This window comes from Neoarius graeffei, chromosome 4, assembly GCF_027579695.1.
Source record: "Neoarius graeffei isolate fNeoGra1 chromosome 4, fNeoGra1.pri, whole genome shotgun sequence".
Lineage (NCBI taxonomy): Eukaryota > Metazoa > Chordata > Actinopteri > Siluriformes > Ariidae > Neoarius > Neoarius graeffei.
In genome coordinates, this window is record NC_083572.1 from 63,843,693 (window position 1) to 63,865,813 (window position 22,121).

Below are 22,121 nucleotides of genomic sequence, written 5' to 3' on the forward strand. Positions count from 1 at the left end.
GAAAGTTTACCTTTTTGAATTAAATTATGAAAAAAATTACTTTTTCACGATCTTCTAATATTTTTAAATACACCTGTATTTCTTTTGAAATATACATAGATATAGCCTGCTATCAAAAAGTACATTAGCTAACATTATTTGAGGTGAAAATATGACTGAAGTTGAACCCTTGTAATAAATAGCCTAAGACAAATTAGTATTTTGTAGATTGTAAATATTTTAAAGATTCTATTTAAGACTTTCATAATTAGATTTACAGTGAACATTAAGTTACCTGGGCAGTGAATCAACTGCACGTATGTCTTTTCTGCTTATTAATGCATATTAGTACCATGCAGGCACTTTGCTACACAATGTACAATGTGTGACTGTGTGAATTCATTTCTGTAGAGTTTATGCTTCACTTATATGCATGTAAAAACAGACAGTCAATCTCACATTTTACAGATCTCTAGTACCATTAACATATCTGAGGTGGATTGAAATGCTTGTTAAAATGGAAGCATACTTGTGAAATTGTGTTTTTCTTGAAGTATCAAGAATGTGTTTCAGTGCCAGTTATGATACCTATAAGCCTACATACATAAACTAAGTAACCCTGTGCGCGCGCGCGCACACACGCACGCGCACACACACACAGAGAGAGAGAGAGAGAGAGAGATATTCTGTCTCACTTGTGAGTTTATCTGTCAAATGAAAGTTTATAATGGACAAAGGACAAAGAAACCCCTAAAATGTACAGTGCATGGACTCCCCAGGACAACTAGTCAGTGTAAACAGCAGTTGTGGAAGAAGTATTCAGATCCTTTACTTAAGTAAAAGTACTAATACAACACTATGAAAATACTGCACTACAAGTAAAAGTCCTGCATTCTAAACCTTACTTAAGTAGATGTATGTATGTATTATTAGCAAAGTGTACTCAAAGTATCTAAACTAAAAGTACTCATTGTGTAGTAAAATGGTCCCTGTCAGTGTTTTACTATTATATATGGTGTTTTTTAATTAATATTCCTGCTGCATTAATGTCCATGTTGCATTTTACTCATTTTAATTACTTTATACAACCCTGATTCCAAAAAAGTTGGGACAAAGTACAAATTGTAAATAAAAACAGAATGCAAAAATTTACAAATCTCAAAAACTGATATTGTATTCAAAATAGAACATAGACAACATATCAAATGTCAAAAGTGAGACATTTTGAAATGTCATGCCATATATTGGCTCATTTGAAATTTCATGACAGCAACACATCTCAAAAAAGTTGGGACGGGGCAATAAGAGGCTGGAAAAGTTAAAGGTACAAAAAAGGAACAGCTGGAGGACCAAATTGCAACTCATTAGGTCAATTGGCAATAGGTCATTAACATGACTGGGTATAAAAAGAGCATCTTGGAGTGGCAGCGGCTCTCAGAAGTAAAGATGGGAAGAGGATTACCAATCCCCCTAATTCTGGACCGACAAATAATGGAGCAATATCAGAAAGGAGTTTGACAGTGTAAAATTGCAAAGAGTTTGAACATATCATCATCTACAGTGCATAATATCATCAAAAGATTCAGAGAATCTGGAAGAATCTCTGTGCGTAAGGGTCAAGGCCGGAAAACCATACTGGGTGCCCGTGATCTTCAGGCCCTTAGACGACACTGCATCACATACAGGCATGCTTCTGTATTGGAAATCACAAAATGGGCTCAGGAATATTCCCAGAGAACATTATCTGTGAACACAATTCACCGTGCCATCCACCATTGCCAGCTAAATCTCGATAGTTCAAAGAAGAAGCCGTATCTAAACATGATCCAGAAGCGCAGATGTCTTCTCTGGGCCAAGGCTCATTTAAAATGGACTGTAGCAAAGTGGAAAACTGTTCTGTGGTCAGACGAATCAAAATTTGAAGTTCTTTATGGAACTCAGGGACGCTGTGTCATTCGGACTAAAGAGGAGAAGGATGACCCAAGTTGTTATCAGCACTCAGTTCAGAAGCCTGCATCTCTGATGGTATGGGGTTGCATTAGTGCGTGTGGCATGGGCAGCTTACACATCTGGAAAGACACCATCAATGCTGAAAGGTATATCCAGGTTCTAGAGCAACATATGCTCCCATCCAGACGACGTCTCTTTCAGGGAAGACCTTGCATTTTCCAACATGACAATGCCAAACCACATACTGCATCAATTACAGCATCATGGCTGCGTAGAAGAAGGGTCCGGGTACTGAACTGGCCAGCCTGCAGTCCAGATCTTTCACCCATAGAAAACATTTGGCGCATCATAAAACGGAAGATACGACAAAAAAGACCTAAGACAGTTGAGCAACTAGAATCCTACATTAGACAAGAATGGGTTAACATTCCTATCCCTAAACTTGAGCAACTTGTCTCCTCAGTCCCCAGACGTTTACAGACTGCTGTAAAGAGAAAAGGGGATGTCTCACAGTGGTAAACATGGCCTTGTCCCAACTTTTTTGAGATGTGTTGTTGTCATGAAATATAAAATCACCTAATTTTTCTCTTTAAATGATAAATTTTCTCAGTTTAAACATTTGATATGTCATCTATGTTCTATTCTGAATAAAATATGGAATTTTTAAACTTCCACATCATTGCATTCCGTTTTTATTTACAATTTGTACTTTGTCCCAACTTTTTTGGAATCGGGGTTGTATACTATTGGGAATTTTAATCTACAGTAATGCATATATGCAAATATGTGTGTAACATTGCTGTCCTATGGGAACCATGTATTTCTAAAAAAGTCAGCTTTTAATGTCAGAAAAGCAGCCCAGTTTTCATCTTTGTGACAGTGCATTTTCCAGCTAATCCAAGAGGGTTTTAAAAATAGTTATTTAGCTTAAGAAGTCAGACCATTTTCTCAGCCCATAAAGGTACACTTAATCCTTCAATTTATCACAAACTTTCAAAATCACCACAGTTGTATATACACAGTTTCCACTGGAAAGGAAGGGTATGCACAATTGTAATCTGATAAGTAACTAGTCGCTAAAGCTGTCAGACAAATGTAGTGGAGTAAAAAGTACAACACTTGCCTCTGTGATAAAGCAGAGTAGAAGTATAAAGTTGCATAAAATTGAAACACTCAAGTAAAGTAAAAGTACCTCAAATTTGTACTTGAGGAAATGTACTTAATTACATTCCACCACTGGTAAACAGTGACAATGTAAAGACTCTCCCTCCTAACATTGCTAGTATGGGATAGAAGTTTAAACTGACAACGTCTTGTTTACGGGTGGCACAGTGGTGTAGTGGTTAGCACTGTTGCCTTCACAGCAAGAAGGTTCTGGGTTCAAACCTAGTGGCTGACGAGGGCCTTTCTGTGTGGAGTTTGCATGTTCTCCCCGTGTCTGCATGGGTTTCCTTCCACAGTCCAAGGATATGCAGGTTAGGTTAATTAGTGGCTCTAAATTGACCATGAGTGTGAATGGTTGTTTGCGTCTCTATGTGTCAGCCCTGCGATGAGTTGTGGACTTGTCCAGGGTGTACCCTGCCTCTCGCCCATGGTCAGCTGGGATCGGCTCCAGCTTGCCCCCCACGATCCCACACACGATAAGCAGTTATAGATAAAACAAACAAACATCTTGTTTACTAGTACATAATCTTAACCACTATGCTTTACACATTAATCTGTTCATGAACATAAATAAACACATTCTTGAATATGGTATTATTATATTTGCACAGCATTACTAGCTATATAAACGTGGTAAAAATAAATGTATGCTGTCAATACAAGGTAAGTATAAAGCCTGGTGAATATGTATCAAAGTACAGTAATAATCTAGGCCAACTTAATGCAGTCTTTCAAGGTTTCAAAAAAAGACACCAAAGTAAACAATTACAGTACCAGTCAAAAGTTTGGAAACACCTTCAAATTCAATGTTTTTTCTTTATTTTAATTAACTAAAAGACACTTTGTGTCTTAAAGTAATGACTGACTGTTATTCCTCTTTACTTAGTTGAGTGGTTCTTGACATAATATGGATTACTACAGTTGTCGAACAGGGCTATTTACTGTATGTTTATTTTATTATTTACTCTTTACTGGTTGATGGTGTCAAATGCATTAAAGGCAAGAAATTCCATTTTTGACAAGACACACCTGTTAATTGAGAAGCATTCCAGGTGACTACCTCATGAAGCTGGTTCAGATAATGCCAATAGTGTGCAAATCTGTTATCAAGGTAAATAGTGACGACTTTGAAGAATCTAAAAGATGAAACATGTTGTTTTTTTAAACACTTTTTTGTTTACCATATAATTCCATATGTTCCATATGTTATTTCATAGTTTTGATGAGTTCAGTATTGTTCCACAATGTAGGGAAAAAATAAAAACATTGAATTAGAAGGTGTTTCCAAACTTTTGACTGGTACTGTATGTGAAAGGATAAGACAAGCAAAGCATCCTCTGAATCTGAATTCAAGAGTAGAAAGCCATGTGGAGATTTCCTGTGAAACGGCGTTGCTCGACTTATCGCGAGAAAACCCGAATTCTCAGCAGGCCTACAGCGAGATTTCCTCCTACCTCTCCGTATGCGAAATCGGCTGGTGTCATCCCGAAGACAGGTAAGGGTACATATGAGAATATTTACATTCGCTGCTAATGAACACATTTCGAGGTGTTGACCGTAGAGGTTGTGTCCTGGGAAAAGCTGTTCCTGAGCTTTTTTTTTTAGGGCTGTACAGAAAGAGAAGCCGCGCGAGGGGCGTTTCAGCACCTAGAGCTCTGGATAGCGCCTCAATGTCGGCGAATGAATGAATGAATGAATGAATGAATACGCCGACCTCAGCGCTATTGCGGCTTCCTTTCCTATCTTTTTCAAAGCATCGTTTTGTATCATGGTGGCTTAACGTTGCCGTTGGGTTTGTTTCTATTCGTTTTGGCCAGATAATGTTGCGTCAAGTGAAGCATGAAGATATTTTCATGCTGTTGACGTAAAACCTGATCGCAGGCTTTTCTCTGAAGCCTATGATAAACCTACAAGCCCACACCGACATGGCATGATGCCTCATTAGCCCGGTGTTTGCATTTTGGTCATTTGGGAAAGCAGGAATTACTGCCTAAATATAGACCATATGCGTCACTCAGTTATGTTGTGTTGTGTTGTGTAGGCTTTAAATTGAAATAATATTGATGCTATATTGCTATTTGCTTGTTTGCCATAGCATTTGTGGGCTATTCAAAGCGCCTAGGACTCAAGTGACGGTTTAATTAATCCAGCTCGGCAATGGAACATCATCTTGGAGCCTAGCTATAGCCGAAGATGCTGTTTATTGTTGATCATATCATATCTTATTGCCTTAAATGTGTGGAAAAGCTTTTTGGGGGCCTGGTGGAAAGTAGGTGAAGGCAGAGGTGTAGCTCAGCACCACAGCCTGCCGTTTATGGCTACTGCGCTGTATATCGGCCATATTAATTAATCACTATCAAATATTAATCACTGATATTAATCACGACGCGAAGTATGCGAGCCATTCCACCGAATCGGTGCCATTTCCGTCCCTAGAAAATGATATGTATAAATGCACATAAAAATGTACTTTAAAATACATTTCCTTATTACGCAGAATGTCCTGCACATTGATCTGATTTCAAATTTAAGATATATAATTGTAAGGATTAATGAAAACTACCTAAAACACTGAAAAATAGCATGTGTTACCTGTCCCCGCACTCTAACTTTATACTTACCTATGAAATATTATGATTAAAATCCTTCAGAAACAGTATTTATTTTGCACTGTTGTGTGACTCCATATCCTATCCATGGTTTAAATATATTTTTTTCATAAGAAATCCACAATATCTTAGTTAAAATACACATTTTAGTCGTGTCCCTGTTACCCGAACATATTACCCCATCTGACAAATTTGGAACATTCCATAAATTACATGCTCAACAGGAATTTACATCAGTTGTGTCTTCTGAAGGCCATGGGAAGACCAAAAGTTAGTTCTCTCATTTACTTTTCTGTATACAGTGCCTTGCAAAAGTATTCATACCCCTTGAACTTTTTCACATTTTTCCACCTTACAACCACGAACTTAAAAGTTTTTTATTGAGATTTTATGTGATAGACCAACACAGAGTAGCACATAATTGCGAAGTGAAACGAAAATTATAAATGGTCTTCAAAATTTTAAACAAATAAAAATCTGAAAAATGTGATGTGCATTAGTATTCAGCCCCCCTGCATCAGTACTTTGTAGAGCCACCTTTTGCTGCAATTACAGCTGCAAGTCTTTTGTGGTATGTCTCTACCAGCTTTGCACATCTAGACACTGAAATTTTTGCCCATTCTTCTTTGCAAAATAGCTCAAGCTCAGCCAGATTGGATGGAGAGCGTCTGTGAACAGCAATTTTCAAGTCTTGCCACAGATGCTCAATGGGATTTAGGTCTGGACTTTGGGCCATTCTGACACATGAATATTCTTTGATCTAAACCATTCCATTGTATCTCTGACTGTATGTTTAGGGTCATTGTCTTGCTGGAAGGTGAATCTCCTTCCCAGTCTCAAGTCTTGCCTCCAACAGGTTTTCTTCCAGGATTGCCCTGTATTTAGCTCCATCCATCTTCCCATCAACTCTGACCAGCTTCCCTGTCCCTGCTGAAGAAAAGCATCCCCATAGCATGATGCTGCCACTACCATGTTTCACAGTGGGGATGGTGTGTGCAGGGTGATGAGCAGTGTTAGTTTTCCGCCACACATAGCGCTTTGTATTTAGGCCAGAAAGTTCAACTTTGGTCTCACCTGACCAAAGCACCTTCTTCAACATGTTTGCTGTGTCCCCTACATGGCTTCTTATGCCTGTCTTTCAACAATGGCTTTCTTCTTGCCACTCTTCCAAAAAGGCCAGATTTGTGGAGTGTACGACTTATAGTTGTCCTGTGCACAGATTCTCCCACCTGAGCTGTGGATTTCTGCAGCTCCTCCAGAGTGATCATGGGCCTCTTGGCTGCTTCTCTGACCAGTGCTCTCCTTGCTTGCTCTGTCAGTTTAGGTGGATGGACATGTCTTGGTAGGTCTGCAGTTGTGCCATACTTTTTCCATTTTTGAATGATGGATTGAACAGTGCTTCTTGAGATGTTCAGAGCTTGGGATATTTTTTTTTATAACCTAACCCTGCTTTAAACTTCTCCAGAACTTTATCCCTGACCTGTCTGGTGAGTTCTTTGGTCTTTATGATGCTGTTTGTTCTTCAGTGTTCTCTAACAAACCACTGAGGCCTTCACAGAACAAGTGTATTTATGCTGAGAGTAAATTACACACAGTAGGACTCTATTAACTAATTAGATGACTTCTGAAGGCAATTGATTTCACTGGATTGTATTTAGAGGTATCAGAGTACAGGGGGCGGAACACTAATGCACACCATATTTTTCAGATTTTTATTTGTTTAAAATTTTAAAGACCATTTATCATTTTCGTTTCACTTCACAATTATGTGCTACTCTGTGTTGGTCTATCACATAAAATCTCAATAAAAAAACTTTTAAGTTCGTGGTTGTAAGGTGGAAAAATGTGAAAAAGTTCAAGGGGTATGAATACTTTTGCAAGGCACTGTATTTGATGATTTTTTTAACTTTGACTGATAAGGTCAATATCAACATACTGTCCTGTTACTTAAATTATTTCTTAGATGATATTTGTTTATTTTAAAAATACAGATTTTTGGTAAATCACTAGAATGTGCTAAATGTGGTCATGCTATTAGCGATGACGCCATGTGGCTTAATTCCATGTATTAGCTAATCCTGGGCTAAAAACTCAGTCCTGTTACTTTCAGTCCTGTTACTCATATAAAGCGTATGCAGCCATCTTTGACTTCCAAACCTTGTAAAAAAATAAATAACGTAGTCTGAGGTTGACCAATACACATTTTGAATAGTTAAATATGTGTGTTATTATAATCAGTGTTGAAAAGATATAACAAATTAAGTTTAATTTGGGAGTGGTAAAACAAGCAAATGGCACCCATTCGGTGGAATGTCCCATATATGAGTCACATTTGTTAATCAGTAGAGCGGTTAGACTACAGGGCAATATTCACAAGTTGGATGCTTGCTTCACTGTCTGTGTGATTCACTTTGTGATATTAGTCTTATATCTTAGAGGTTACTAGCCAGGAGGAGTTTTATTATTTGCTTATTTAAAAAAAAAATTGACACGTTTTACACAGCAGAGAGTCAATGTTATATACTGAATTACTATCTATGGATGACATAAATCATGCACTTTGACACCTTACATCCAGTCTAGAAATTAATTCAATAATGTGCACAGTATAGTTGTAACCAGTAGTGTCTCTGACTAGCCATGAATTCAGACTGGATGTCTGTAAACACACTCTTAGAAAAAAATAGATTTTCAGTGGTTCTTTGGATGGTTATCAATTCTAACTTTCTGAGAAGTTCTACTTGTAACATTTCCTGAAAGGGGAACCCTTGTAGGGCAACACAGTGGTGCTTTGGTTAGCATTGTCACCTCACCGCAAACAGGTTATGGGTTTGAACCTTGTGTAATTTTCCTTTTCCTTTAAGGGTCAATTTTTCCTTGAAAGACAAACTAAAAAACCTTTTATGGTAATCAATGGAACCCTTTTTAAAAGTGTATCATGAAATACACTGTTTTCAGTACATTAGTGGAATAACATGCTTAATAACAGGGAGTAGCTTTCAATCCTGTGTTTAGTCCTGGTTCATGAGTTTGGGTTACTCTCTTTCTTACTATGTCTGTGTGAGTTGTGACCAGGTTCTATGGTTCCTTTCACCTCCCAAAATCATGTTGACTGCATTAAATTACCTCTAGTTGTGACTGAATCCGTAAAAGTATGTGTGATGCCCCACAGTGGACTCCAGATCCACCAGGATAAAGCAGTTACTGACAATGAATTAATGTATGTTTGATGGTTGTTCAGCTATTAACATGATCACGAGGTTATGAGTACACAAAGACGATTAGTACAAACTCAATATCTGGGCCTAGTGCACATAAGAAATTAAGTTCTTGAATCTTAAATCTTATGACCTGTGAGGGATTCAGTCTTTTCAAGAGATATGGATGAACAATGTAGATGAAGAGAAGATTGAACAGATTGGAAAACAGCCTGAAGGAATGGCAGAATCACAGTTTAATGTTTTCATCAAAATTGTATGTGCTGTGTTCATGGTAATTCAGTTCAAGGTAGTTTTTGGTCTGTAAAGCATTCTTTGTTTTCTTTTTCAGTGATTATAGATAATAATCTTTCAGTGTTTTACCTCACTGCACACCCACACATGTATTTCAGATTACTGGTCTGAAAAGCTTACTGCTGAATCATGGGGAATATTTTTGGTAATCTGCTGAAGAGCCTCATAGGAAAGAAGGAGATGAGGATTCTGATGGTTGGATTGGATGCTGCTGGTAAAACAACCATCCTGTACAAACTCAAGCTAGGGGAGATTGTTACTACCATCCCAACCATTGGTAAGAGCATAGCCTTACTGTATTCATTCATTACAATTTCGTGCTAGTCAGTAAACCAGCTGTTGTGGCAGTTTTATGTTTTTAAGCTCTTACTGTATCTGATACAACAGGAGTTGGCTGAATGTAATTAAACACATTTATTTTCTAAGAACAAAAATATGACAAAAAAAATTTAAAAAGAAGATTTTATTCTCTAACAACCAAAACAAGTGCATAACTCAATAAATGCCTGTAATTGAGCTTCATACAGCATTCTTTCTATAGTTTCCATGATTTGAAAAAAAAATAGTTTCCATTTCTGCTCCATCTTCTCACCTTCACTACTTATCATTAATAACAGGTTACCAGTTCACTTCACCCTTTCCCTCTCTCCACCTTCTTTTCCATAAGACAGCAAATTAATAAACAATAATATACCCTATAATGCAGCACTAAAACAGCTGAAAGTTGACACTGAACATAAAAAGACATAGATGAAAACTGAAGTAGTTGTGCCTACAGGAGGATTTGTGCAAAGTCAATCTTTTTAGACAATTTGTGTTTTTCAGCATTGCCATCTTAACTCAGCAATATATAGCCCAGTGGACCATTCTAAGATGTTAATATGATGTTTTTCATATGAAGGATACTGTAATTGATTTAAGAACCTAGGAACAGTATTGCAGCTTGTATAGTAATACAATATAGCTGACTAATTATTCTATAATATTCAAGTATTCAAAAGCTCAAATGTGGTTATAGGCCCAAAAATGTTACATTTTGTGTTTTTTCCAGGCTTTAATGTGGAAACAGTGGAGTATAAAAACATCAGTTTCACTGTGTGGGATGTTGGTGGCCAGGATAAGATCCGACCTCTCTGGAGACACTACTTCCAAAACACACAGGGTAAATCCACCAACCAGTCTTCTTTATACACACACTCTGTTGGAAAGCAGATATTTCAACAAGCCCAGCTAATTTCTGTCATTTTCAATTCCAAGCATGAAGCTAATAGTAAGCCCTACTGAGTTACTATGGCAATATATGCTTTTGGACAAACCTGCTCTGTGTCAGATTAGTTTTGAAGCTTAGTTGAGCTTGATGAACTCTATTGACCAAGCCATATGCATTCATAGTCAGGCAGAAACTATACTAAAAAATAATTGTTCTGCCATGGTACAGAAAAATGCAGTATAAAAGGCAAATATTAACCATAAGTAAAGATTAAACATTAATATTGATCAAAAAGTAATCAATCAATCAATCAAGATTAATGAATTAATGTACATTGTGGGCGGCACGGTGGTGTAGTGGTTAGCGCTGTCGCCTCACAGCAAGAAGGTCCTGGGTTCGAGCCCCGGGGCCGGCGAGGGCCTTTCTGTGTGGAGTTTGCATGTTCTCCCCGTGTCCGCATGGGTTTCCTCCGGGTGCTCCGGTTTCCCCCACAGTCCAAAGACATGCAGGTTAGGTTAACTGGTGACTCTAAATTGACCGTAGGTGTGAATGTGAGTGTGAATGGTTGTCTGTGTCTATGTGTCAGCCCTGTGATGACCTGGCGACTTGTCCAGGGTGTACCCCGCCTTTCGCCCGTAGTCAGCTGGGATAGGTTCCAGCTTGCCTGTGACCCTGTAGAAGGATAAAGCGGCTAGAGATAATGAGATGAGATTATTATTATTATTATTATTATTATTATTACTTCCGGGGTGACACTGGTCTGTGACGAATGTGTAGCTTGCTAGCTCTTCCTCAACAATCCCTTAAATTTAAATCTTATCTTGATAAATCAACCAAGCCTAGTTAAAAGTCATGGTATTATGGCACAAGGAAAGATGAGAGGAAAATGAGAGGGTGATAGCATGTCACTACTGAAGAAAAAAAACAATGGTAACCGTGCCAAAAGAGGACCTGGATGACACAATTGCCACAGCAGTGAAAATGGCTTTACTAGAACAACAGAGTGATGTCAACTTCATGATACAGACAGCAGTGAAAGAAACAATCAATAGCATCCTAATCCCACAATTATCAGAACTGAAATAAAATACACATACAGCATGTGGAGAATATTTGGGGTGCTTTAGCCAAAGACATTGACATTGACAAAAAGCTATTCAAAAGAACATAGCTAAAGTTGATACACTACAGGCTGCATTGAGAGCTAGCAAGCGCCGGGCTAATGCTCTCCACTAACAAGTAAGCAATCTCACCTCTAAGCTAATCCAGATGGAAGACCATAGCTGAATGTCTAACCTTAGACTGGTTGGGCTGAAGGAGGGTGAGGAAGGATCGGATGCCGCCAGTTTTCTGACCATAAACCTACCAAAGTGGATACCATCTTTGTAAGGCCGAGCTATCCGCATAGAGTGAGTCCATAGACTTTACAGTGCAGAGAAAGATGCTAATAACAACCATCCACGCATGCTGATCTTCAAGCTGGACTATACCGATCACCAGGTGATTCTGAAGGGAGCCAGAGCCCAACCAGTTAAGCATGCTGACCAAAACCCGCTGTTCTTTCCTGACTACAGCAAAGATACCCTGCCCAGCTTAAGGTTACTTACCAGGGATGATTCCTCCACTTTGATACCCCATCTGATGCAGAGAACTTTCTTCAAAACACTTTTCAGAGGTCTTCCATCCCACAGTGCAACAGTGCTGCACCTCTACAGGATCCAGATGAGATGGATGCATCCTCTCTGCAATGAGCTGTAGCCTCTAATCTAGCCTAGTGCTGTGTAAGATTGTACTTTATGGTATTTTTTCTTTCAATCATTGTTATTGTTTTATAATAATTGTGCTGGAAACATGCTCTTTCAGTAATCTAATTTGTGCTAACTCTGTGGGGAGTGCCAGTACTGGTTGTGTGTTAATTTTGTTTCAGACTACTTCCTCCAAAACCAGAGGTGTGTTAATTCTTGCAGAAAGAAAACTGCAATAGTGGTAGAGAGTGGCAATGATAATAATGGTAGATTTGTTTATGTTTTGCTTGCTATTAATTATGCAAAGATTTTATTAGCCAGCATTTATGCACCAAACATATTTGATGATAGTCTTCTACCCTCCATCAGTGATCCCTTGTTGAGATACCGTGACTCCCGTAGTGTTATAGCAGGTGACTATAATGCATCGGTGTGTCCAGAATGGGATAGATCCAGTGACTCACCTAAGTCAATGCCACCCGACATCACTGTCTCTAAGATCTTTCCTGACCGACCTAAACATAATGGCTCTCTGGCGTTTCTGCAATGATAAAGTCAAGGCTTACTCATTTCGCTCAGGCCACCATGGCTCCTCCTCCAGAATTGACTATATATTTGTTAGTCCATCTATCATAAATAACATTAGTGATATTACTGTAATATGCTCCATCCATCCATTATCCATAACCACTTATCCTGTGCAGGGTCGCGGGCAAGCTGGAGCCTATCCCAGCTGACTATAGGCGAGAGGCGGGGTACACCCTGGACAAGTTGCCAGATCATCGCAAGGCTGACACACAGAGACAAACAACTATTCACACTCACATTCACACCTACGGTCAATTTAGAGCCACCAATTAGCCTAACCTGCATGTCTTTGGACTGGGGGGGGGACCGGAGCACCCGGAGGAAACCCACACGGACACGGGGAGAACATGCAAACTCCACATGGAAAGGCCCTCGTCAGCCACTGTGCTCGAACCCAGAACCTTCTTGCTGTGAGGAGACAGTGCTAACTGCTACACCACAGTGCTGCCTTATTGATATGCATCCCATTTTAATTTCTGATCATGCCCCAGTAACTTGTACTCTAACACCAATTGTTAATCACCCTAAAGCACAGGTGGAGATTCAATGACTGTCTCCTAAGCAATGAGGACTTTTTATCAAATATGAAGCAACAGCTTAGCGAATTTATCAATCACAACAAAGAAAGCTGCACCAATGCTCAAACAGTGTGGGAAACAGCAAAATGCTTCATAAGAGGTACACATATTGGCTTTTCTTCTAAATTGCACTCTGAGCATAACAAATGGCTGAATGAAATTGAGAGGGAGACTGAGAGAATAGAGCAAGAGCAACTAACAACACCCTCAGGAACCAACACAAATTTACTTATTGCACTTAGACGGGAATATCAAAGTTTATCTTTAGAAAAGGCAGAGTTTATACTACATAGAACAAAGCATACAGTGCCTTGCAAAAGTATTCATCCCCCTTGGTGTTTGTCCTGTTTTGTCGCATTACAAGCTGGAATTAAAATGGATTTTTGGAGGGTTAGCACCATTTGATTTACACAACATGCCTACCACTTTAAAGGTGAAACTTGTTTTTTATTGTGGCACAAACAGTAATTAAGATGAAAAAAAAAAACAGAAATCTGGAGTGTACATAAGTATTCACCCCCAAAAGTCAATATTTTGTAGAGCCACCTTTTGCTACAATTACAGCTGCAAGTCTCTTGGGGTATGTCTCTATTAGCTTAGCACATCTAGCCACTGGGATTTTTGCCCATTCCTCAAGGCAAAACTGCTCCAACTCCTTCAAGTTAGATGGGTTGCGTTGGTGTACAGCAATCTTCAAGTTATGCCACAGATTCTCAATTGGATTGAGGTCTGGGCTTTGAATAGGCCATTCCAAAACATTTAAAATGTTTCCCTTTAAACCACTCCAGTGTAGCTTTAGCAGTATGTTTAGGGTCATTGTCCTGCTGGAATGTGAACCTTCGTCCCAGTCTGAAACCTCTGGCTGACTCAAACATGTTTTCCTCCAGAATTGCCCTGTATTTAGTACCATCCATCTTTCCTTTAGTCCTGACCAGCTTTCCTGTCCCTGCAGATGAAAATATCCCCACAGAATGATGTTGCCACCATCATGCTTCACTGTAGGGATGGTGTTCTTAGGGTGTTGGGTTTGCGCCACACATGGCACTTCCCATAATAGCCAAAAAGATCAATTTTAGTCTCATTTTATCAGAGAATGCTCTTCCATGTGTTTGGGGAGTCTGCCACATGCTGTTGGGCAAACTCCAAATGTGGTTTCTTCAGCAATGGCTTTTTTCTGGCCACTCTTCCATCAAGCCCCAGTGATCCTAAGGACAGATACTCCCATATCTGCTGTGGATCTTTGCAGCTCCTTCAGTGTTATCTTTGGTGTCTTTGTTGCATCTCTGATTAATTCCCTCCTTGCCCAGTCTGTGAGTTTTGGTGTGCAGCCTTCTCTTGTCAGGTTTGTAGTGGTGCCATGTTCTTTCCATTTTGCTATAATGGATTTAATGGCGCTCTCTGCTAACTTTGGGGTTATTTGTGGATGGTCCTTGAGAGATTTGATTTTGGACCAAAGTTGATCTCTATGACACAAGCCTTATATGGTGGTGCCACAGCCTCTGTCCTCACTGGTGCCTTTCAGTCGTCAGACTTTAATTTACACAGAGGAACAAGACAAGGCTGCCCATGCTCACCTCTGTTGTTTGCTTTAGTTTTAGAACCTCTGCCACAGGCCATTAGAGAAAGGAATGTAATTATCTCCTTTAACTGTAGGTGGCTCTAGACACTATCTTTCACTGTACACCAATGACTACCTTCTTTTTCTTTCTAATATTCAGAAATCCTTACCACACCTTTTGACTCTTTTCAATTATTTTCATAGTATGGCAGGATATAAAATAGACTGGTCTAAATTGGCTCTTCTCTCTCTGAATTCAGCAGCTAAGAAAGCCCATCTACCAGCTAGTATCCCTGTCTATACATCTTTCACCTACCTTGGTATAGAGATTTGCCCTAAAATTCATAAAAGTATTAATGAAAACTTTTATGGTGTAAAAAAGAAAACAGTACAGGATCGAAAGAGATGGGGCTGTCTTCAAGTTTCTATGCAAGGCATAATCTCAACTACCAAAATGAATGTCTTGGCCCATATTAATTTTCTGTTCTTTATGATTCCTGTTGCTCTCTCTCATATCACAATTCATTTGGAAAGGAAAACATGTGAGAATTAAACTCACAACTTTACAAAGAAGTAAGCTTACAGAAGACCTGGCAGTCTCAAATTTAAATTTTTACTACTATGCCTTACAAATTAGACCATTGCAGCTATGGAGACACCAGAATTCACAAGTCCCATGGCAGGCAAAAGAGGTGTCGTGTGTGTGAAACCGCACCACTTAGAGGACTTACCTTATAGAGGATGTGCAGTCACGTGACCCGCACGTGTGTACTCCGCCCACTCCGGCATATTGGACGGCATCAGGATAGTTTACCTTGCGCGAGCGTAATGGATCCAGGCAGTAATCCCCGAGAAAATTCGGAAAATACCCCATCTACATCGCATGATTACTTGTCTAAGTTTGTTCAGCATCTTGAAGGTGACGTGAGGCAGCGTTATGTGGAAAAGTGTTCCAGGTTGGGGATTGCAGATCCGTACAACTTGCCGCAATCCTTGTTCAGGGAAATTCGGAGCTGCGGTGCCGGCGATTTGCCCGATCTGGCCTACCATGACATTTACAATTTTCTTGTTAATCGTGAATCGTGTTACACTGGCAAAGCCCTCAAAGCTTACAAGAGCCTGGAAGCTTATAAATATTTTGTTGCGGGATGGGTATCCCAACTATACCTCTGGAAGGTCCCGAAGAAGAATGTCTACTTGATAACCTCATGGGTAAGTGGCATTAAGACGTTTATCATAAAGAGACTATGCAGGACGTTTTATCTTAAGAATGTTCGAAATTTAAACTCAGTTCCAGATAATGACAGTGTTGTAAATATGTATGTTTTTGTCTGAAAAACAGTAAATCTGCGCAGCTTCCGCGAAAACGTGGGCAGTTTTCTTCTCATACTTCCTATTTTTCATGGACTGTAAGGCATTTGCTTATTTAGTAATTTTAATACAGAATTTACTCTGATGAAATTATTCAGACACTCCAACGCCCCCCTAAAGAAAAAAATCGGATCTGCGCATTTCAGCTGTGAAAAAGGCGCATCCGCCGTTTGCATCCCTGTTTAAACTCATAGGTTAACCGACTTTAACCGACTAATGAGGCTCGGTGGTCGGTCAAGATTTTTTTTAGTTTTCGCCATCCCTACTATGGATTGGCCTTTCAAAGGCATATATGAGCCAAAAAGATAAAACATTGTCATAGACTAGGCCAGGGTAGTAGGGCTAGGCATAGCCATTTTAAACGTTAGAGACTGTCTAGTTTTTAAGTATGCAGTTATCATTCAATCCGAAAATCAACTTAACAGATGTACGAGGAGTATTGAATTAGAAGATTACACCAAATGCTGAACAAGATATAACCATTCTCGAAAGATCTACTCCCACACACTTGATAATTAGAACGGGTTCGTCTAAGTTCTATGCGCGGCCTTGCCGTCCAAAATGGCGGATAACGAATATCACGTGACCTCGTGACGTCACGTGCACGCTCTCTATACAGGCACAGATTGCAAAAATATCCAGCTACATTATGGAAATATCATAGTTAACTCTCTTAATGTCTGGAGAAAAACTGAAAAACTGCTGGGTGTAACAAGTGTATTTCGTAAAACATCTCCATTACAGAACAATTATAATTTTCAGTCAGGTGGGAAGCCATTTGTATTTCCTCCCTTGGGCTCATAAAGAATCTCTGTGTTTGGTAATTTATTTGACAATACTGCACTGCGCACATTTCTGGACATAAAAACTGATTTTGATCTGTCCAGTACTTCATATTTCCTCTATCTAAGGTTGAGATCTGCAATGAAGGCATATGGGGTGCCCTTGGAGTCAGCCGATTCCGGAGCAGCCCATGGAGAAATGGGTTGGACCAAAGCAGAGCTGAAGAGGGATTATAACAATCATTTACAATGCTTTAATTCTCCATCATTCTAGAGACCTACTGTAGCTGTAGAAAGGGTGTGGGGAAGGGACTTGAACACACTTGGTCTCAAACCATTATGGGAAAACATATGGGAAAATCTGAGTAGTGCCTCCAAAAATCTGCCACATCAACTTATACACTTCAAGCTAATACATCTGGCCTATGCTACTCCCTTTGAAATGCTTTAAAATGAAATTAGTCTCATGCCCTAGTTGCACTCACTGCCCAGATCAGGCACTTGGCACAACAATGCACGTGTTCTGGGAGTGTGTCCCAAACAGATACTTCTGGAATGAAATATTTTCTATAATGTCATCACTACTTGATATTGACATACAATCCAACCCCTGCCTCTGCCTTCTTAATGATTCACAGCTATCTCTCACTCTCAATTAGTGTAGAATGCTTCTAGCAGGGCTCACTACAGCGGGGTGGGTGGGGGGGAACATTTTAAGACTTTGGTTCCATCCTACTCTACCCTTAACACAATACTAGCTCACTACCTATAGTATATATCCTCTCTTAAGTGCACAACTGCACGCCTCAACAAGGCCAAACCCACAACTATCCAGGCATGGTTATGGATGACACTGTCCATCCAAGACCTCCTTGAGAAACAAAATATTGTGCCTTAAATGTAGGTGTCGGAAAGCCACCCCCCACCCTTTTTTTTGGAGGGGGGAATGCTTTATATGTGTATGTGATTGTAACATTGTAACTGCTATCTATTTCTTATCATTGTTATTGTCATCATCTCGTCTTTCCTCATGAGCTTTATATTGAGTTGTACTGTAGTTTGTGCTTGATGTGTGCACTCTAAACTGTAACTGTGTGTCAAATTACACATCTTTTCTCATAAAAAATGTTGATCACAATATATCTCATCTCATCTCATTATCTCTAGCCGCTTTATCCTTCTACAGGGTCGCAGGCAAGCTGGAGCCTATCCCAGCTGACTACGGGCGAAAGGCGGGGTACACCCTGGACAAGTCGCCAGGTCATCACAGGGCCGACACATAGACACAGACAACCATTCACACTCACACCTACGGTCAATTTAGAGTCACCAGTTAACCTAACCTGCATGTCTTTGGACTGTGGGGGAAACCGGAGCACCCGGAGGAAACCCACGCGGACACGGGGAGAACATGCAAACTCCACACAGAAAGGCCCTCGCCGGCCCCGGGGCTCGAACCCAGGACCTTCTTGCTGTGAGGCGACAGCGCTAACCACTGCTCCACCGTGCCGCCCCTGATCACAATATATTATTATTATTATTATTATTCATTTTTTTTATTACAACAAACCCCATTTCCAGAAAAGTTGAGATATTTTCCAAAATGCAATAAAAAACAAAAATCTGTGATTTGTTAATTCCCACAAACCTTATTTAACTGACAAAAGTACAAAGAAAAGATTTTCAATCATTTTACTGACCAAATGAATTGTATTTTGTAAATATAAATGAAGTTAAAATTTGATGCCTGCAGCATACTCAAAAAAGTTGGGACAGAAGCATTATCATTATTGTGTTGCATTACCTTTCCTTTTAATAACACTTTTTAATCGTATTAGAACTGATGAAACTAATTGTTGCAGTTGTGCAATTGGAATTTTTGTCCATTCTTGCTTGATACAAGACTTTCGCTGCTCAACAGACTTTTGCACCTTTCTCTGATAATAAACTGGATGGTTGTGTTCACCTGTAGCACTGAGAACTCGACATCCAGTTTTCCTGAAAACAAACTGAAATGTGAATTCATCTGACCACAGCACATGTTTCCACTGTCTTTTGGTCCATCGGAGATGAGTTCAGGCCCAGAGAAATCTGTAGTGTTTCTGCATACAACTGATGAATGTTTTCCTCCTTGCAATTTCTGGTTTCATTTCTGGATGCAGCGGCGGACTGTGTTAAGTGACAACGGATTTCTGAAGTACCCCTGAGCCCATGTGGCTATATTTGTCACATTAGCATGATGGTTTCTCAGGAAGTGCCACCTGAGGGCTTGAAGGTTACATACATTCAACAGTGGTTTCCAACCTTGCCCTTTACGCACTGAGATGTCTTGAAATTCCCTGAATTTTTTCACAATATTATGTATTGTAGGTTTTGAAAGACCTAAAATCTTGTGTTGAGAAATGTTATTTTTGAATTGACTAACAATTCTCTCATGAATTTTAGTACAAAGGAGTGAGCCACAACCCATCCTTGCTTGCAAAGACTGAGAATTTGGTGCATGCTCCTTTTTTACCCAATCATGTCACCAATTAACCTGCTTATTGTGGAATCTTCTTAAATGGTGCTACTTGAATATCCTATGAACTTTTCAGTCTTATTTTGCCTCTTTCCCAACTTTTTGAGTGTGTTGCAGGCATCAAATTCTAACTTTGTTTATATTTACAAAATACAATTAAATTGGTCAGTAAAACCACTGAAAATCTTTTCTTTGTACTTTTGTCAGTTAAATAAAGGTTCACATGAATTAACGAAGCACAGAATTTTGTTTTTATTGCATTTTGGAAAATATTCCAACTTTTCTGGAAATGGGGTTTGTATGAAAAGGAATGCTAATGTTCTCTGACCAGAGGTAGGCATTTTTCAAAATTATGCAGTGCGTGGAAATAGACTCAGAGCTGTTGAAGTTACACTTTAAATTGTATCTACTTATGTATTTATTCTGTCGTACATTTTCTGGCAAGCTGCTGCTGAAGCTTTGTTAACTGCCAAGGTGTTGCTTTTCTTTGCAATAATGCTTTTATATTTGCTGTATAATTTAATTATAAGTCACTGTTCAGATGGAGTGGAAAAGCAGCTCTCTCATTGCCTGCTGTATTGTTATATATTCACTCAAATGCTAGGGCTGTTTGTATATCATGTGAGCGCATGGGTCTCTTTTGGCACATTCTGGCTTGAATTAGTGCAAATAATTGGCACTTGAATTTTGTGGATGGAACATACTGAGTCTGGATTGGCTTGTTACACTAAATCAAGCAAGGCTATTTCAAATAAACTTTGCTTTTATTATCTTACTTTATGGTATACCCCCCCAGATACAAGTGCATAAATGTTTTAATAATAAACATATTTTAACAAAGAACATGAATACCACAACCCTGATTCCAAAAATGTTGGGATGCTGTGTAAAATACAATTTAATGCAAAGACAAGATATTTAAAGTTCAAACTGATAAACTTTATTGAGTTTTTTTTTTTTTGTAAATATACACTCATTCTGAATTTGATTCCTGCAACACATTCCAAGAAAGTTGGGACAGGGGTATGTTTATCACTGTGTTACATCACTGTTTCTTTTAACAACACTCAGTAACCATTTGGGAACTGAATACAGTAATTGCTGAAGTTTTGAAAGTGAAATTTTTCTCATTCTTGCTTGATATACAACTTAATTTGCTCAACATTCTGGAGTTTCTGTTGTATTTTGTGCTTCATAATGTGCCACACATTTTCAATGTGAGGCAGACAGGCCAGTTTAGCACCTGCACTCTTTTATTACGAAGTCACACTGTTGTAACACATGCAATGTAAATCATTGCAATCTATTTACATTTATGTTTTACACAATGTCCCAGCATTTTTGGAATTGGGGTTGTAGATAAATACACACAAAGTAACTAGGATGGCAAAAAACATGAAACCCAGGAACACACAAAGACCAGGAATATAAACTGGAAATATGCAGTTTGTGTAATTAACTAATTACAAGATATAACTTGACATAATAACTAATAACAAGACACAGGTGACATACCTAAAAGACTGAACTAATGGAAAGCAAGGAACTAAATGTGAAGGAGAAAACAAAACCAAAGCAATAACAACAGCACATCAGAAGAAGAAGAAGAAACCTTTATTTGTCACATGCACACTTCAAGCACAGTGAAATTCATCCTCTGCATTTAACCCATCTGAAGCAGTGAACACACGCGCACACACCCAGAGCAGTGGGCAGCCACACCAGAGCACCTGGGGAGCAGTCAGGGGTCAGGTACCTTGCTCAAGGGCACTTCAGCCCAAGGCTGCCCCACGTTAACCTAATCAAGACCTGAGAACAAAACATGACATACAAATAGCTCTCCTGACACTCAACATTATTTGCTTGCAGGTCTGATCTTTGTGGTAGACAGTAATGACCGAGAGAGAGTGAATGAAGCCAGGGAGGAGCTGATGAGGATGCTGGCAGAAGACGAGTTGCGTGATGCTGTTCTCCTCGTTTTTGCCAACAAACAGGTTCACCCTCTTTCTTTCCATCAGCCCTACTTGGAATAAATTATCTTTAAGACAAATGTATCTTATAAGCTTCTAAGATCCAAAAGTAACAGTAAATACTTTTGTTTAAACATTTAATCAGAGTAATGCATGTTCTTTTTGTAACACTGTGCTGTCTCTTCACCTTGTAACCTCAGGACCTGCCTAATGCAATGAATGCAGCTGAGATCACGGATAAGTTGGGCCTTCATTCGCTGCGTCACCGCAACTGGTACATCCAGGCCACCTGTGCAACCAGTGGTGATGGCTTGTATGAAGGCCTTGACTGGCTGGCCAATCAGCTGAAGAATAAGAAGTGAAGGGTCTCAGGCAGGTGTGGAGGGCTTATCTAGGGCAAGGGGTAGGGGTTACTTTGGGTTATCATATGATTTAGTTTGGTTTTGTTTGTTTACTTAGATTTTTTTTTTTGCAAATGTGTGGTTATTAGGGCCTTCAGATGATCTGTGTAAATGGACACATCACACATGTTCGCACATCAAAATATATATGGACACAGGGACACATGTACATGTGTGCACCTGAAC

At 39.3% G+C, this 22,121-nt stretch overlaps 1 protein-coding gene across 1 annotated transcript; it reads left to right on the forward strand.

The window, feature by feature from the left end:
* Positions 1 to 4,557: 4,557 nt before the first annotated feature.
* On the forward strand, positions 4,558 to 21,896 carry arf3b (ADP-ribosylation factor 3b). Its single transcript, XM_060918282.1, has 5 exons — positions 4,558 to 4,588; positions 9,313 to 9,491; positions 10,266 to 10,376; positions 21,434 to 21,558; positions 21,735 to 21,896. The coding sequence occupies exons 2-5, from the start codon at positions 9,344 to 9,346 to the stop codon at positions 21,894 to 21,896; spliced, it is 546 nt and encodes a 181-aa protein (XP_060774265.1). The 5' UTR covers positions 4,558 to 4,588; positions 9,313 to 9,343.
* The last annotated feature ends 225 nt before the right edge of the window (positions 21,897 to 22,121 follow it).

Bases quoted from the DNA above. Each gene is read 5' to 3' on its own strand.
- arf3b (XM_060918282.1), top strand. From the start codon at position 9,344: ATGGGGAATATTTTTGGTAATCTGCTGAAGAGCCTCATAGGAAAGAAG. The intron at 9,492-10,265 runs GTAAGAGCATAG...TGTTTTTTCCAG, and splicing joins TACTACCATCCCAACCATTG to GCTTTAATGTGGAAACAGTG. The intron at 21,559-21,734 runs GTTCACCCTCTT...TTGTAACCTCAG, and splicing joins TCGTTTTTGCCAACAAACAG to GACCTGCCTAATGCAATGAA.